The following is a 16,365-nucleotide window of genomic DNA, read 5'->3' as shown; positions in this document are numbered from 1 at the left end:
AATTCTTATTTGTAAAATGGTAGTAACAGTAACTATAATATTTTATTTAATAAAATCACTTTGTTAGGTTACTGTATGAGTTTGTCGCTTAATATATTTAAAAAAATTATGTTTTTTTTTTTTTTGAAAAAATAAACACTCGTGGAAAGGCTTAGACATTGGTTATACATGCTTACTAAATAGCTTAAGGAAATTACAACATACAATAGAATATACATTAAAATAAATTTTAATACATTTCTAATATTTTGGCAACGTCACGTTGCCATTTTCACAGGAACTTAGAAACAAGACACGTGCACGCAAGAACAATACACAGTAAATGAGGACGAAGCAGGAAGCTATTCTTTCTCCTAAAAGTCCTGATGGTGCCCCCTTGCGGGCAATGTAGGTATTCTTGGCCATTTGGGCTGAAGGTCTTCTGATGTAGGTTTCCCAAATTTGGGGAAGCCTCATGCAACCAAATTTGTTGAAGTTTGGATTGTCTCTTAGGGCTGAGGCTGATTCCATGAATAGCCTTTCGTATTTGAATTTAGTATGGTGTATTATCGTGGCTTTCTTTCACCATATTCTATGGTGGGTATCCAGAGCATGGTCTGCAAGACCAGAGCGGCTATATTGGTGAAACCGGATGTAGTCCTTGTGTTCTGAAATTCTGATATTAGCTGTCCTGCCTGTTTGGCCAAAGCAGGACAGCTTACAGCTGCAATGGACCTGGTATACACCAGGTAGGTCTAGGAAAGGAGGTTGGTCTTTAGTGGAGCAGATAAGGGATTCTCAACACTTTCTCAGCCAATGGCTACTCCCCCCCCCCCAAAATCCCAAAAATATTGAAACCAATAACCCCCACCCCTTCACAACAAGGATTACTCTAAATCCATCATCATTCATTCCCTATATCCGAGGCACCTCGGAAAAATTACAAAAATCCTAAAAAAACATGACTTGACTTCTTGTTAGAGATCATATAAAAAACTGGCATCCCTTATCCGCTCCACTAAAGACCAACCTCCTCCCCTAGACCTACCTGGTATATACCAGGTCCCTTGCAGCTGTAAGCTGTTCCATTTTGGCCAAACAGGCAGGACAGCTAATATCAGAATTTCAGCACACAAGGACCACATCTGGTTTCACCAATATAGCCGCTCTGGTCTTGCAGACTATGCTCTGAATACCTGACATAGAATACGGTGGAAGAAAGCCACGATAATACACCATACTAAATTCAAATATGAAAGGCTATTCATGGAATCAGCCTCAGCCCTAAGAAACAATCCAAACTTCAACAAATTTGGTTGCATGATTGGGAAACCTACATCAGAAGACCTTCAGCCCAAATGGCCAAGAATACTTACATTGCCCTCTAGGGGGCACCATCAGGACTTTTAGGAGAAAGAATAGCTTCCTGCTTCATCCTCATTTACTGTATATTGTGCTTGTGTGCACGTGTCTTGTTTCTAAGTTCCTGTGAAAATGGCAACGTGACGTTGCCGAAATATTGGAAGTGTATTAAAATTTATTTTAATGTATATTCTATTGTATGTTGTAATTTCCTTAAGCTATTTAGTAAGTAAAAAAGCAAACAAGAAGAACAAGGGGCTCTCATATTTGAAAAAAATTTAACAAAGGGCTCAGGTGAGCCCCTTATAGCTCACCACTGGTTATACTATAAATTAAAGATGTCAAGTATATTCTTGGTTTAATCCTTTATCGAAGTGTAAGCAAACAAAGTTTGTGCGTGAAGTATCTTCTGCATTACTTCAACCCTGGTATCCCTTCTGGATCTGACTCTCACTTATGAGTCCTCAATAAAGGTTGAACCTGATCTGGCAGTGGCTCTTCCCATAATGCATGGCATTTTACATATCCGAAAGGATGTGTGCTTTGAGTTAGAGGATAATAAGGCAACTGATGGGAAGTCATTTTCCTCTATATACAAGTACCCCAGTCGTGAATATACCTCATGTGCAAACTTTGTTTGCTTACATTTAGATAAAGAATTAATCCAAGAATATAATTTCTTTGCATCTTTAATTTATAGTATATCCAAGTGAAAAAACTTTCAAAATTACTACTTCTCTTGGATCCTCCTTTATGCAATTTGACTATTTTGCCCTCTTTCCATCCATTGCCTGCACTTGGACGACTATTGTGCTCATATCTGGTCACCTGGTTTTCAATGTAATGTGGAGACATTGGAGAGGGTCCAGAGACTAAGACAATATCAGAAGTTTGGAATGATGGCTATGGAGAGAGGCTGAAGAGATGTGGATTGCAGAGTTTGGTGGATAGGAGGAAGAAAGGTGATATGATAGAGACATTTAAGTTAGTGAGAGGATTTTATCAGATTAATCCAGAGGGGGATTATAAAAGGAGTAGAAGGTGAGAGGGGAAGAACTAGAGGTAATTCCTGGAAGTTATGTAAAAGCATGGTGAAGAAGGGTGTGAGGAGTAGATTTTTTATATGGAGAATTGTCAGTGAATGGAATGCATTAGCAGAATGTGTTGTTAATGGACGGAGTGCTAAGGATTTTAAGATTCTATATGATAAATATGTTGTCAGTTGAATGAACCTCCCACGATGAGTCTGTCGACTCCATGGAGGGAATAATAATAATAACAACAATAATATTGCTTTCTTCAATTTCCTTGCACCTTTTGTTTAGATGTTTTTCCTCATCTTTCCTAGCTTGTCTTTGGAAATCTGCACTCGGTTGTCTAACTCTTTTTTTGTTTCTCTAGTTTCATTTTTATTCTTTCCTCTGATATTTTGCTTTATTAAGAGTCATCTTTTCTGCTTCTATGACTGTACATTTTGTTTCTTCCCGCAGTTCTTCTAATTCTCTCCTTGTGCTCTCCAAACTTTTTAATTTCTACTTTAAATGCTTCAGTTATATGACTTAAATCAAATCTGATACTTTCCTTTTGTTTCTTCATAGTCCTTAATTTCAATTTAACTTCAGCTATCAGTAATTTATGATCTGTCCCGCAGTCTGCACCAGGTAGTGTTTTTACTGCTTGGATAGCACTCCCCCACTTTCTGCTGGCAACAATATAATCTGTGATAAATGTTTCTTTCGACCACTATATAGACTACATGAGATGACAGAAAAATTGGGTTTAATAGGTCAGAGATTTTGATTCAAACTATTAGCCTACTAGTTTCGCCATGTTAACTGGTGGCTTCTTCTTGGACAGATAAAAATAAAACATAACAGCTTAAAAACAAAAACGAGCTTAAATTACGAATTAATACATAACTGAAAGATGAAAAAATATCAAATTCATAGGAACCATTACACATTAGCATGGATGTTAGCACTTGGTCAGTCATTGTTAAGCAGGTGCGTCCTATAATTGGCGGCAAAGTTGAACTCTGAAGTGTCAAGAGATCTTATGAGTGATTTCCAGATATTACAAAGGATCATCCCTTGGTTTCTGTTCAGGGTGCCTTGTAAGTGGATAACTACTGTGGCTTCTTTTATGTTGTGGGAGCTGTAGTCCTCTTCTATGTATGGCATAGTACTTTTATCCCATTCAGTGTTGTGGTTAATGTTGGAAAAATGGAAAGCTAAACCAGAATTGTCCTCTCTGTTGTTGTTTATTATTATTATTATTATTATTACATGACACCTCCAGGGAGCCCAAAGACTCATTGAGGGAGGGCACCTAATCTACAACTCTGTTTCCACCAACTGACTGTAACTACACCAATGCCATCTACTGCTGACCACCAGCACTAATATTTCCACAGACAATCACAAACGTCCATGCCCACGGCGGGATTCGAACATGCAACCAGGCTGGCGCCTGATTATTACACTGAATGAGACTATAAACAACAAATTACAGAATAACCACAGTAAATAACTTTAATGAGATGAAAGTACAGATATTTTGTACTAAAAATACCAGTACATCATCAGTGCATAGAAAGAAGCAAATCAACGAAATGAGAATACAATGTACATATACCAATCAGTTTAAAATTTCAAAAAAAAGACTTTGGCAAAGGTAGAGACAGAGGGATACCCATAGCAGTGTTTTCACGCTGTCTATAAATCTTGTTTTTCCAGCTGAAATATCCTGATTCTATAACAAATTCAAAAATCTTCACCACATCAGGTGGGTAATCATCATCATATAGTAAACTAACAGTGTCGGGTAATGGAATGAGAGGAAATTTCTAAAGAGGGAATCAATATTAAAGCTGACTAACAAATTTGACTTTTGTATTTGAATATGCTTGAATTTTTTGAGAAAATGTGTGGGATTCTTGATGATCTGGATTGTCTGATTTTGAACCATCAGGAAGGTACCTTGTTCTCATCCATTCATCCCCAACCTTCTCTTTGGTTTTGTTACATTAATGATGTTTTTGCTGTTTGGCCTCATTCTGAAAATGAACTTACCACTTTCCTACAATGGATCAATAGCCTTCATCCACGCAATTCACCACGGAAAAAGAAAATGCCGGTAGTTTACCATTCTTGGACATCCTTCTTACGTGCACAACCTCTGGTATTTTGTCAACCAGTGTTTATCGAAAACCTACCTTTACTGGCAGATACATTCATCAAAAGTCTTTTCGTCACACCTCTCAAAAAATTGGTGTTATCAAGGCTTTAATTAATGGAGCACATAATGTATGCTCCTCTCCGTCAAGTTTACAACAAGAACTTCTCACTATCGAAACTTTAATGGAATTAAATGGTTACAATCCTCATCAAATCCAGCAGATAATTGACTCCTATGTTCCAACACCTTAGGATTCTTCAACAGACAGGGTTCCAATCCCTTATATTTCTGGTATTTCTGAACCTATTGGTAGAATTTTGAAGACTGTCACCTCTATTGTTAGTTGGTGTTTACCAGATACCTTGTGAATGTAATTTGATATACTTTGGGCACACAGGCCATTCTGTGGAAAAAATCATTAATGAACATCAATATTACACTGAATACATGAAATCTCAAAAATCTGGTCTGGCACAACATAGTATCTGGAGGGATGAAACTCATTTTCTCCATAGAAGCTGTTTAGATATGAACATCTTTTCAAAAAAAAAGTTGCAAAGACCTTTTACAGTGGCCAAACCTGAGTTGGAACAATTGTCTCTCTCTCTCTCTCTCTCAAAAGTTTGGGAGATTTTCATTTTATGTAAACACCAAAAGTAGGTTTAATATTATTTATTAATATATTAATTTCTAGATGCAACAACCATTTTTAATTGGTAAACCGAATGACACATGTACCCTGTATTCCTGCTTCTTTGATTTGCTTGTTTCTACTCACTAAATGATGTACTGTTATTTTCAGTACTTTCATCTCATTAAAGTTAATTACTGTGGTTATCGTGTCATATGCAACAAACACCTTTAGATTAGACTGAATGCAATTAATTACCTTACTTTCAACTATCCCATTCATATTCCAATACATTCCATTTCTATGCTAATCATCCCCATATACACATTTACTACATACTTCCAACATCTAATCTTCCTGTCCACCCAGACTCACCCTGTATACTCTCAAAGTCATTAGCATTATTTCCACTGTGATTCTCCACCCTGAGAGGGCATAATACATCACATCACATCATGAGTATCTCTCCACTGCCACATTCACCTTCCCTATCCTACCAAAAATTGTTATACATTCAATTTCTATCCCTGTTAGAACATCCTCCTCAGTTAATCAAGTTTCATGGATAGCAAAATCTCTTGATGGACAGAGTCAATCAATGTCACAAACTCATTCCCTTTATTCCTAATGGTCCTAATATTTGCATAAAGAAAAACCAGTGAATTGCCCATATTCTTATAGCCATTATTAGTCCCCTTGTATTCCACTTGGCTCTGCAATATAATGTATATCCTCCCATTTCTCAAGCCACTATTCTCCATATAAGGCCATCCCCCTCCCTCTACATTTCACCCTTGCAATTCTAGTTTCCCTGTCTAGACACATGCACTTTCCAGAAAACAACAGAAAACATCAGTATGCAGTCCAATACTGCTTTCCTGAAACAATCCCTGATGATTTCCTGCATATTGTCATTCTTCCCTTGTATCTTCTAATGCCATGGTTCTGCTTCAAGTTGCATCTGAAATTTGTCAAGATCATAAGCTTTGTAGTTCCACACATATCTTTTCTTGATCGAGAATTCCTCATGTTTAGCAACCCTCCATAACATGAGTGCATGGTCACTTTCCCCAATAGGTAGCAGTATTCAGGCTCCTAATCCTCTCCATCACATGCTGTTTCAGGTAATTATCCCTTAGTAACAGACAATTTAAATTCCATTTCTATTTGCCCTTTCCTCCCTCCAATCTGTATCTCCATAGTTGGTCCTGCATAATAATTGCTTGGTCTGCGCTTACTGTGCTAATCTTCCAATGTGTGGCATCCACATCTATCTGTACATCCATAGTCTATGGCAATATATTTTGTCCTTGGCCTCCATCTTGCACCAGATAGCCACAAATGAACTGTCCTGATCAGATGTAAAATTCCTCCTTAACTTACATTTTTCCTGGTTGAAGTTTTTTTAGCTATCATCCATTATTCCCTTCCTTTCTAAAAATACTAGACTGCCTACATTCTATCCAGTGGCAGGGTTTCAGAAATTCTAGCAACTAGTTTTATCTCACTTTACCCCCTTTCATGGTAAAAAATAAAAACCAAAAATATTTTATTCAAATTATTTATTTACCTTTCTTTAAATATATTCAAACTGCTGCTTATCATCATATTGTTTATTTTGTCCATGTTTCACTCTGTTGTCACCAGCTGTGTGGTTAATTATCAGCCACATTTGAAATAAAGAAGTGGGATCCCAGAGTGCAATCATATTAATAGTCATTGTAGAAAACCCTCTTTCTTTCTCTGCAGAATTAACAGGAATAGTACTGGTAATATTTTTGCCTTTTGTAGAGAATCTCACTGTTATGGTGATGTTTAGAAAAAATCCACAGAAATCACTAATTCCCTGAGATGCCTCATTTGAAATTGCAGATCTCATTTTTTTTTTTAAATGATCCAAAAAAGCTGCTCTCAGTTTATTTTTGGTCTGAAATTTTTTAATTATTAGTAAACTTATTTGTTATAATAAATGTATTATTAATCCCAGAATACTAAGGTCCCTAAAATAAACTCACACTTTGTAACACTTAAGTTACAAAGTGTATACTGAATGCAACCGACTGCAAATTTTGCAGTCATGCAGCCACACCACCAATTGTCTAACCCTACTGTAGTTTTTTGATGCAGAGTCACTGAATTATTTGGCAGCCACAGAAACATTGAGCAATGGATGTGAAGGGACTGGAGTGATGACATCATTGCAGCACTAACTTCATGAAGTATTTGTTTTGGTTCCAAATGATTAGAAAAGCACAATCTAAACTTGTGTAACCTGCAATCCATCAAATTCATTCCTTAAATATATAAACTGCACACCACCTCCTGCACAATTCTCAAAGACTCATTCACTCTTCTCTTTTACTTCTTCCAGCAATTCTTTTATATCTTCTCTCGCTACATATTTCTCTCTCCTTTTACACCATTCATGCCAGCCAAGACAATCAACTCTTTTATTTCTCCTCTTTGCACACTAACACTTTCACTGACATCCTCGATCTTTGCACCTGAGAAACATGATTTTGTAACATTCTCATCAAGCACACTACTCATTACAGAATCTTCATAAAATACTCTCTCTCTCTCTCTCCTTTCCTTTAACTGGCACATACTGGCCAATATATAGACATAAACTCCTGCCACCACTCAACACAAAAACTCATCATCATCACAAACAATGGGCTCACTGCCCATTGGTATCTGATTCCTCCTTCACTATCTTCTTCCACCTTTCTTTGTCCAGTGCACAGTGTCACAGTTTCTGTAGAATGGTATGGAATGAGACCCATTCCACACCAGTCCTTTATGTCGTCTATCCATTCTCTGTATGGTCTACCTCTTCTGTTCACACCATCCATAATACCAAACATGAATGCCTTTATCTTCCGGTCCTCACTCATTCTGCAGATGCACCCAAATAATTGCAGCTTCCATTTTATAATCTTCTGCATTAGATTCTCCTTTGGTTGTATCTTCCGATAAAGCTCTTCATTTGTGACTTTTTGTACCCATCCTATTCTTAGAATCTTCCTGTAACAAGTTCTTTCAAATGCCAAAATTCTTTTTCTTGATTCCTTATTTATTACCCATGTTTCGGATCCATACAGTACACCACTAAAGATGCATGTTTCCAGTACTCTTAGTTTTGTTTGCAGGCTGATCACTTTACTTTTCCAGATGTTATCCATGACCTTCAGATTTGTTCTTCCCTTTGCAAGCCTGATCTTCATTTCTTTTTTACAGTCCAAATCATATGTCATTTTACTTCCCAAATACGAGAATTGTTCTACATTTACTATATCAATTCCATGCACTTGTATCTTTTGTTTCATGTTCTTCTCACCAAATACTATTGTCTTTGTTTTTTCCAAGTTCATAACAAGTCCAAATCTTTTCCCTTCCTCATTTAACAGTTTCAGTGTTTTTTTGTAGTTCTCTTTCGCCTTCTTCAATAATAACAATGTTATCTGCAAATCTCAGATTGTTAATTCTCATTCCATGCACGATGTTCCTTTTGCATCTCCCTTCACTTGAATTTATTTGGCATCAGAAACCTGGAGAAATTACTTCTTGGTATGAGACCCAATGCAGAGAGTCAGAGAAACTAGATCATCAAGGGAGGAACAGGAAAAATGTGTGTGAAAGTTCAGCTATGGTATACAAATGTGATAAAGATATGAATGCCTTTGAACATGGTTATGTAGGTGGCGAAGGAGTGGAAAAATATGCTTTGGGTTCGGACCTTTTAAGTATGTCTGGGGAGGGAAAAGAGAAAATTCTAGAACAAGACCAAATAGATTGCATATCTAATTATAAGAATAGGTTAGGCCATAATTTGTTATGTCTATACACAAATGCCAGGAGCATTAGAAACAAAGGGATTGAATTTGTTGCTTTATTGAATACAATGTGGCCTAAGATTGTTGGCAGTAGTGACACCTGGCTATCAGAATCAGATATGGTAAGTGGGATCGAGTGTAACAGATATATTATTTTTAGGAATGACAGAAGAGATAGGAGAGGAGGAGGAGTGCTACTAATGATATCAGATGACTTAAGTCCAGTTAGGGTAGAAATACAAGAAAACAATGATGGTAACAATGTCCCATGTAGCGATGAGTTTGAGTCTATCTGGTCTGAAGTGGAGGTTAACAGAATGAAATATATGGTGAGGTGTTGTTGCTGCAGACCTGGTGGCTCAGTTGTAGGGGACGAAGAAATGCATTGCCAATTTAGCCTTATGGGCACCAAGTGATCATTATGGGTAACTTTAATTTTCCAAACATTGATTGGGGTATAAGAGAAATCTCATGATAAGAAAGAACAGGAATTTATTGAATTGTTGTGAGACAATTTTCTCAAGCAGCATGTGAAACAATGAATTCGAGGTCAAAGAGTGTTGGATTTGTCATAGTGTCAGAAGGGATCTCTGTCAAGAATATAGCTATTTTACCACCAATTGGTGACAGCAATCATGCGGTTCTTTCTTGGGAAGTATCTACTTGTATTGAAGCTCCGATTAAAACTGAACTACAAAGCAGGAAATTATGATCAACTTAGAAGAATACTGTCTTTGGTCTCATGGTATCAGTTACTGAATGGAAAAAATGTCAGCAAGGCATGGAAATCTTTGAAAAAGTGCTTAAATGAGGCAGTATCTCAATGTATCCCTAGTGTTCGAAGAATAAATAGGTTCGGAGTAAAATGGATGTTCAGCCTTATTAAGTAAGAGATCCACAAGAAGAAGATGATGTGGAAAGAATATCATGAGAATAAGAGTGAAGGAGGTATGAAATATATAAAGCTCAGGCCAGAAAAGTAATGAGTAGTGTAAGAAAAAGCTAAAACGGAGTATGAAAAGAAATTGGTCATGCAAGCTAAAATCAATCCAAAAGAATTTTATCGTTATGCCGCAAACAAAAGAAAGAATGAATGTGGAAGAATAACTTTATTGAATGCAGATGGTACACGAGTATTGGAAGCTAAGGAGACTGTTCGGTTAATGAGTGCTCACTTTGCTAAGATATATCAACTAGGTGTATGTAGCATGTTGCACAGTGCTACTTCTATGTTGGATGAAGAGTCAGAAGTTCATGAAAATGAGGTTGAAGAGCTCTTGCATAACCTGGATAAGAATTTGCCAATAGGGACAGATAGAATATCAGCCCGTCTGCTAAAGGAATGTTCAGCTGAATTGGTTAGGCCTTTCACACATTTGTATAACTTGAGTCTCAGCTCAGGAATGATACCACAGGAATGGAAGGAATGTATAATAGTTCCATTGCACAAGGGTGGTGCAAAAACTGATGTGTCTAACTACCGACCTATTAGTATCTCTGGTGTGGTAGTGAAGATTTCATGGAAGTTGGTAAGAACTCGCATACAGAAATGAGTATACAAGCATTCTATACTCTGCAGGGAACAGCATGGGTTTACTAAAGGAAGGTCATGTTTTAGCAATTTGTTCATATTTTATAACAATGTTACGGCTGAGCTGGATAAAAGGAATGGATACACTATGATAATGTTGGCTTTTTCTAAGGCATTTGATAAGATACCACATGACAGGCTGTTGCATAAACTGGAGAATATGGGATTGGAATATAATCTATTGACTTGGATCAGGGGATGGTTGACAGACAGATATCAAAAAGCGGTAACCAGTGTTGTACCTCAGGGTTCAGTCCTTGGGCCATTATTGTTCAATCTATACATTAATGACATCAAGCAGGGTCTATCATCAGATGTGCAATTATTATTATTATTATTCAGGCCTCCATGAAGTCAAAAGACTCATCGCAGGAGGTCCTTCCTAAGAAACACAAAGTCTATCAAGACTCATCGTGGGAGATCCCTCCTAGAAAACACAAAGTCTATCATACCACTCCTTAAACTCGTTGACTGTTTTCACTCTCACCACTCTATCAGGCACTGCATTCTGCGGTTCAACCACCCTCCATACAAAGAAACCACTCCTCACTGTCTTGCTCACAGTTTCCTTTTTGTAACTTCCAGGGATGGTCCCTTGTCATCACTCCTTTTCACTGTTCAACCAAGCGAAATAACTCCCCAGTGTCAACCCTGTAGCCACCTCTCAACAGTTTAAAAGTCTCAATCATATCACCTCTCCTTCTATCCACCAAACTCTGCAGTTCACATTCCCTCAGCCAATTCTCATAACTAACATTGTACAGTCCTGAAACCATCTTTGTTATCTGCCTTTGTACCCTTTCCACAGTTAATTTATCCTCTTCAAATCCTGGAGACCAAATCTGAGAACAATAGTCTAAGTGTGGTCTGATTAGAGTCTTACACAATGGAATGATAACTCTTTTATCTCTGCCGGTCAGTGTCCTTCTCATCATTGCAGCAATCCTCTGTGTTACCTTCACCACCTTTGCAATATGTCCCCTAAATTTCAGATTTCTATCAATCATCAACCTCCAGATCTCTTGTCTCCCCTACTTCCTTCAGTATAGCTCCTCCAATAGAGTATACAGCATCCCATTAATGTGTCCGAAACCTCAAGACCTTACATTTTGCTGCATTAAACTGACACCCCCAGGCAGGGCAATCAGGGATGCTACTGATATTCAGTAATTACAAAATGATTTGAATAGATTGAAAATCTGGGCAAATGAAAATGGCTATTAGTTAACGTTAGTAAGTGTAAAGTTATGCAGTTTGGTATGATTAGAGTTCCAGTGGCATATTATATTAGTAGGGTTATGCTACAAGAAAGTGAAGAGGCAAGGGATCTTGGTGTATTGGTGGATAAGAATTTAAAGTTCAAAGGTCACATAGCAAAAGTTGCAAATACAACTCAGAGGATAATTGCTATGTTGAAGCGAACCTTGGCATGTAAGAATAAGGAAGTAATTTTGCCTCTTTATAAGGCCTTGATAAGAGCACACCTGGATTACTGTGCACAGATTTGGTCTCCCAGGTTCCAAGGGGGATAAAGAAGCTGTGGAAAGGGTGCAAATAGTTACAAAGATTATATCCAGATTATGGGATTTAGATTATGAGGACAGTTTGCGAGTATGTGGATTGCAGACTCTGGTTAACAGGAGAAAGAGGGGTGATACGATAGAGGTCCATAAACTTTTGAATGGGTGTTATAGAATTTTAAATGATGAAAATTTTCATTATATGGAAGGCAGAGAGAGAGAACATGGGGGGGGGCATCCATGGAAGGTAAGGTTTTTCTCAGTCAAGAAAGGGGTAAGAACTAGGTTTTTCTCCCAGAGAGCAGTGAGTGAGTGGAATAATCTGCCCTTACAGGTAGTGAGTGCATCTAGTATAAATGAATTTAAGGGAAGCTATGATAGCTGGGTCGGGTAATTTACAGCCTCCCTTGACTCCCTGGATATCTCAGATAATAATAATAATTTTATCCATTACTCTTTCTAAATGTACGATGAAAATGCTTAGTGATATTGGGTCCTCCTGTCTAGTACCTCTGCTTGTTTTAAACCATTTCCCCAAATCATCACCTATTCTAACTGCTGCAACTGCATTCTTATAAACATCTTTTAATATAGCAATTAGTTTTCTGTCAATTCCATAGGAACCTAGCACTGCTAATGTCACTTTCTGGTCGATACTGTCAAATGCCTTCTGAAAATCAACAAAACAGGTATATATTTTTGTTTTTTCTCCTAGCTTTCTCTACTATTAATCGCATGGTCAAAATCTGTTGAATTGTCAAAATCTATTGCTTGCTTGTCTGCAAGGTATGTTTTCAATTGTGTTCTCAATCTTTCTGTCAATATCATCATCATCACCACCACCTTACCAAGATGACTTGTCAAGGCAATTGTTCTATAATTTTTACATTCTAGCTTATTTCCTTTCTTGTATAATGTCACTAATATCGATTTCACCCACTCCTCTGGAATTTTCCCTTCTTTCCATACCATATTACATAGTTGGTGCATTTCTGTAACCATACTTTCAACACTATATTTAATCATTTCTCCACTGATGTTTATTATTACCAGGACTCTTGTTGTGTTTTAGCCATCCTATTGCTTTTTCTACCTCTCCTTCTTAAAATGTCCATATCATACTCATTACATGGTGGTGATATCTGCTTCCATTCTTCAGTCAGTTTCCCAACACTATCTAAATCTAGTTTTTCTTCATATAACTCACTGCAGTATCTTGTCCACCGCTGTACAATTTTATCTTTACTCATCAATACTTTACCTTTTTCATCTTTAATTGTGATCTGTTTTGGTTGCCACCTTCTATTAATGGTTCTAATCATTTTGTACATCTCCCTAGTTTTATGCTTTCTGTAGTGCTGTTCTATATTGTTGCATTGAGCTTCTAACCATTTCATCTTATCCATTCTGACTGCTTTTTTCACCTCATCACACTTTCTTCTATATTGCTCCTCTGTCTGTTCTGATGTATCCCTTCTTATCTTCAACATTCTTTTCTCCTGTACTAACTTCAATGTTTCTTGTCTAATCCACTTCTTCTAGATCTTCTCTTCTCTTCTTCTGGTACTGTTTCTTCAACTGCCTCTTCTATCGCCTTCATTACTGCTTTCACTCTTAGATTTGAATTTTTTTCTTTGTCCACACTTTTAAATTTCTCTTCTAACACTATTCTGTACCTTCTTCCTATTTCTGCTTCACTTATTCTTGCTGTATCTCTTCGTTTCTGATGTTTGAAGATTTGCCCCAATGAACAAGTACTTAAAGATGAATTAAAAGTATCAGCAATACCTTCCTAAAAATGATTACAGACAAAATACTATCAACAAAATTCTGTAAAAGACCTTTTCTTAAAAACAGAAATAAAATATATCATTAAAACTGTAACCATTCCATACATTAAAGGGATATCAGACAAAATAAACAGAATACTACAAAAATACAACCTTAAAGCCACCTTTAAACCTCTTGAAAAATTAAAGAACTTACTCAACTCATCCAAAGATCCACTTCCTCTGCTGGCCCACCCTGCAGTATACCTTATTGATTGCACCTGTAACTTGCCCTATATGGGGGAAACAGGATGCACAATTCCTATCAGAAAAAAGGAGCATAAACGAGACATTAAATATAATAACTATGATCGAGCTGGTCTTTCTGATCATGCCCTAAACACTTTACATAGAATTGACTGGAAAAGCACGTGTTGTTTACATCACACCAAAACATGGCATGAACGTAAATTTAAGGAGGCCTATGAATTCTTATCAACCACCCTAATCTTAACAATAATGATGGTCTAAAAATCCCAAGAATATGGAAGGCACATATTCTACCTACTTAACCTTTCTCCATAAGAGTTAATTATAAATATGACCATAGGTAATCCAGGATCTTAAATCTAATATAACAATTGTCATGTTAAATTAGGACATCATTTTTACTGTAACAAAACTATCTATATGAATTGTCTTAAATAGAATATAGCTTTGATGTAGTTAATTTATTTTATTTCATTTATTTATTGTAATTTTATTTTATTTTCACTAGAGGTCAGCCAATAAAATAACTAACCGTTGATCAATTGATTGTCTCTTCAGTATACTGAGTGAAATGCAATTTAGCTTGTCTCTGCATACTTCAGATGATGACCTTAATATAAAGGTCAAAACATCAGGAAATTAAAATAATTATTTAGAACATAGTTGTAGAGTCCATAATTTGTGTAAAATGAAATCTCTCTCTCTTCCTTATTTTTGGTTTCTTACTCTTTCATACTCTTCCCATTCACTTTCTCTTTAATTCTCCCCCCCTTCTGGACCACACACCAAACATTTCTCATCTCTTGGGCTCACTTTCATCCTGTGAAGAACTCCACATAAGCACGCTATTTCTCTCGTAACTGCAATCCCATCATTCACTACCTTTAACCATGTCTTTCATACTCTCATTTATATTTCATCTGCTGTCACACACTCCTTCAACTACATTCGCTACAACTCTCTCTCACTTTCATGCCTTATGTCATTAACCATTCATATGCTTCATTGTCTTGCTTTCAACAATCTTGTATTTTTAGCACTCAATGATGAAGCATTTCTGAGATACTCTCTCTCACTCTTGCTTTCATATCATAAGCCATTCACCCTTGGCAACGAGTTCACTGAGAACACAATACATTGAAAGAAATCCCTCAAACTATCTGAAAAATGACACTTTAGTCGGTGCCATGTAAAACATTTTTCAAATAATATGTATATAAAAAAACTCACACAAAACAAAAACACTCAATTGCAGCCATAAAACAAACAAAATGCAACCGGTAGTTATTATTATTATGGGTATCTCCATGGAGTCAGTAGCCTGATCGCGGGAGACCCAAACTAGCAAAACAATATCTGTCATATCTCTTCTTGAATTCATTTACAGACAAAGAGCTCACAACTAAGTCAGGCAATGAATTCCACTCATTCACCACCCTCCAGGCAAAAAACCTTGTTCTGACACCTTTGTTAACCACACTCTTCTTTAATTTCCAGGGATAACCTGGAAATTAAAGAAGAGTGCGATAAGTGATAATGATAAGTGATATTGTGAATATTTTCTAAAATAAAATCACTTATCTGTATGGCATTTTTGGCCAGTAACGCTCCACTCTGCCCTCTAATAGACATCAAATGCCCTTGGAAGCCCAAAAATAACACCAGATATGATCCCCTTTAACCAATACATCTCTTATTTTTCATAACACAGTTAGATTGCAAAGTCAAATTGAAAGATTTCTCAATCTTTGAAATCTTTCAAAGATACTCAAAGATTTCTGGTTCACGTAACATGTGTTTCCCTTCTGGGTGTGTTGCACAGCATCAATTCATACCAGTATGAAATATGGACAACACACTATTAAGTAATTCCACAACATCGTCATAAAGTAGCTGCTTTGCCACATTACCCTTTAGCAGTATCCCATTTCTCCTTGCATAGCAGGTTGAATGGCCTGTCATCAAGTAACCTGGCTTCTTTGAAACCCAAATGCTTTCATGAGTGATTAATCCTATCTGTCAAGCATATTATGACTGTTAATGGAGTGGTTTTCTAGCCAGTCTGTCTCTTGTGAGATGAAAAACTTGAGTTTTTAGGAGGAAAATGTCACTGCAATATGATTCTGGTTAACTCATCTTCAGTTTAAAAGTCTTTATAAAGATTCTTTGCATCCTAGATGGGATTCAAATCCAGGTTTTTCCAAAAGGACATAGTTGAAGATGACTGAAC

At 36.8% G+C, this 16,365-nt stretch overlaps 1 protein-coding gene across 3 annotated transcripts in view; it reads right to left on the bottom strand.

Annotated features, from left to right (window-relative positions):
• The window catches only part of LOC150101351 (methionine synthase-like), an 815,136-nt gene that overhangs the window by 9,435 nt on the left and 789,336 nt on the right, over nt 1-16,365 (bottom strand). For 2 of the 3 annotated variants that reach the window (XM_090400909.1, XM_090400911.1), the window contains exon 35: nt 14,083-14,158. The exons of the other annotated variant lie outside the window; for it this stretch is intronic. In XM_090400909.1, the coding sequence (XP_090257035.1) occupies nt 14,083-14,158 (76 nt within the window). The remainder of the gene's footprint in view (nt 1-14,082; nt 14,159-16,365) is intronic. 3 annotated transcript variants of the gene reach the window in all.

This window comes from Typopeltis vanoorti, chromosome 11, assembly GCF_054136105.1.
Source record: "Typopeltis vanoorti isolate ZY-2024b chromosome 11, IOZ_Tvanoo_1.0, whole genome shotgun sequence".
In the NCBI taxonomy this organism is placed as follows: Eukaryota; Metazoa; Arthropoda; class Arachnida; order Uropygi; family Thelyphonidae; genus Typopeltis; species Typopeltis vanoorti.
This window is presented reverse-complemented; position numbering and strand designations above follow the sequence as displayed.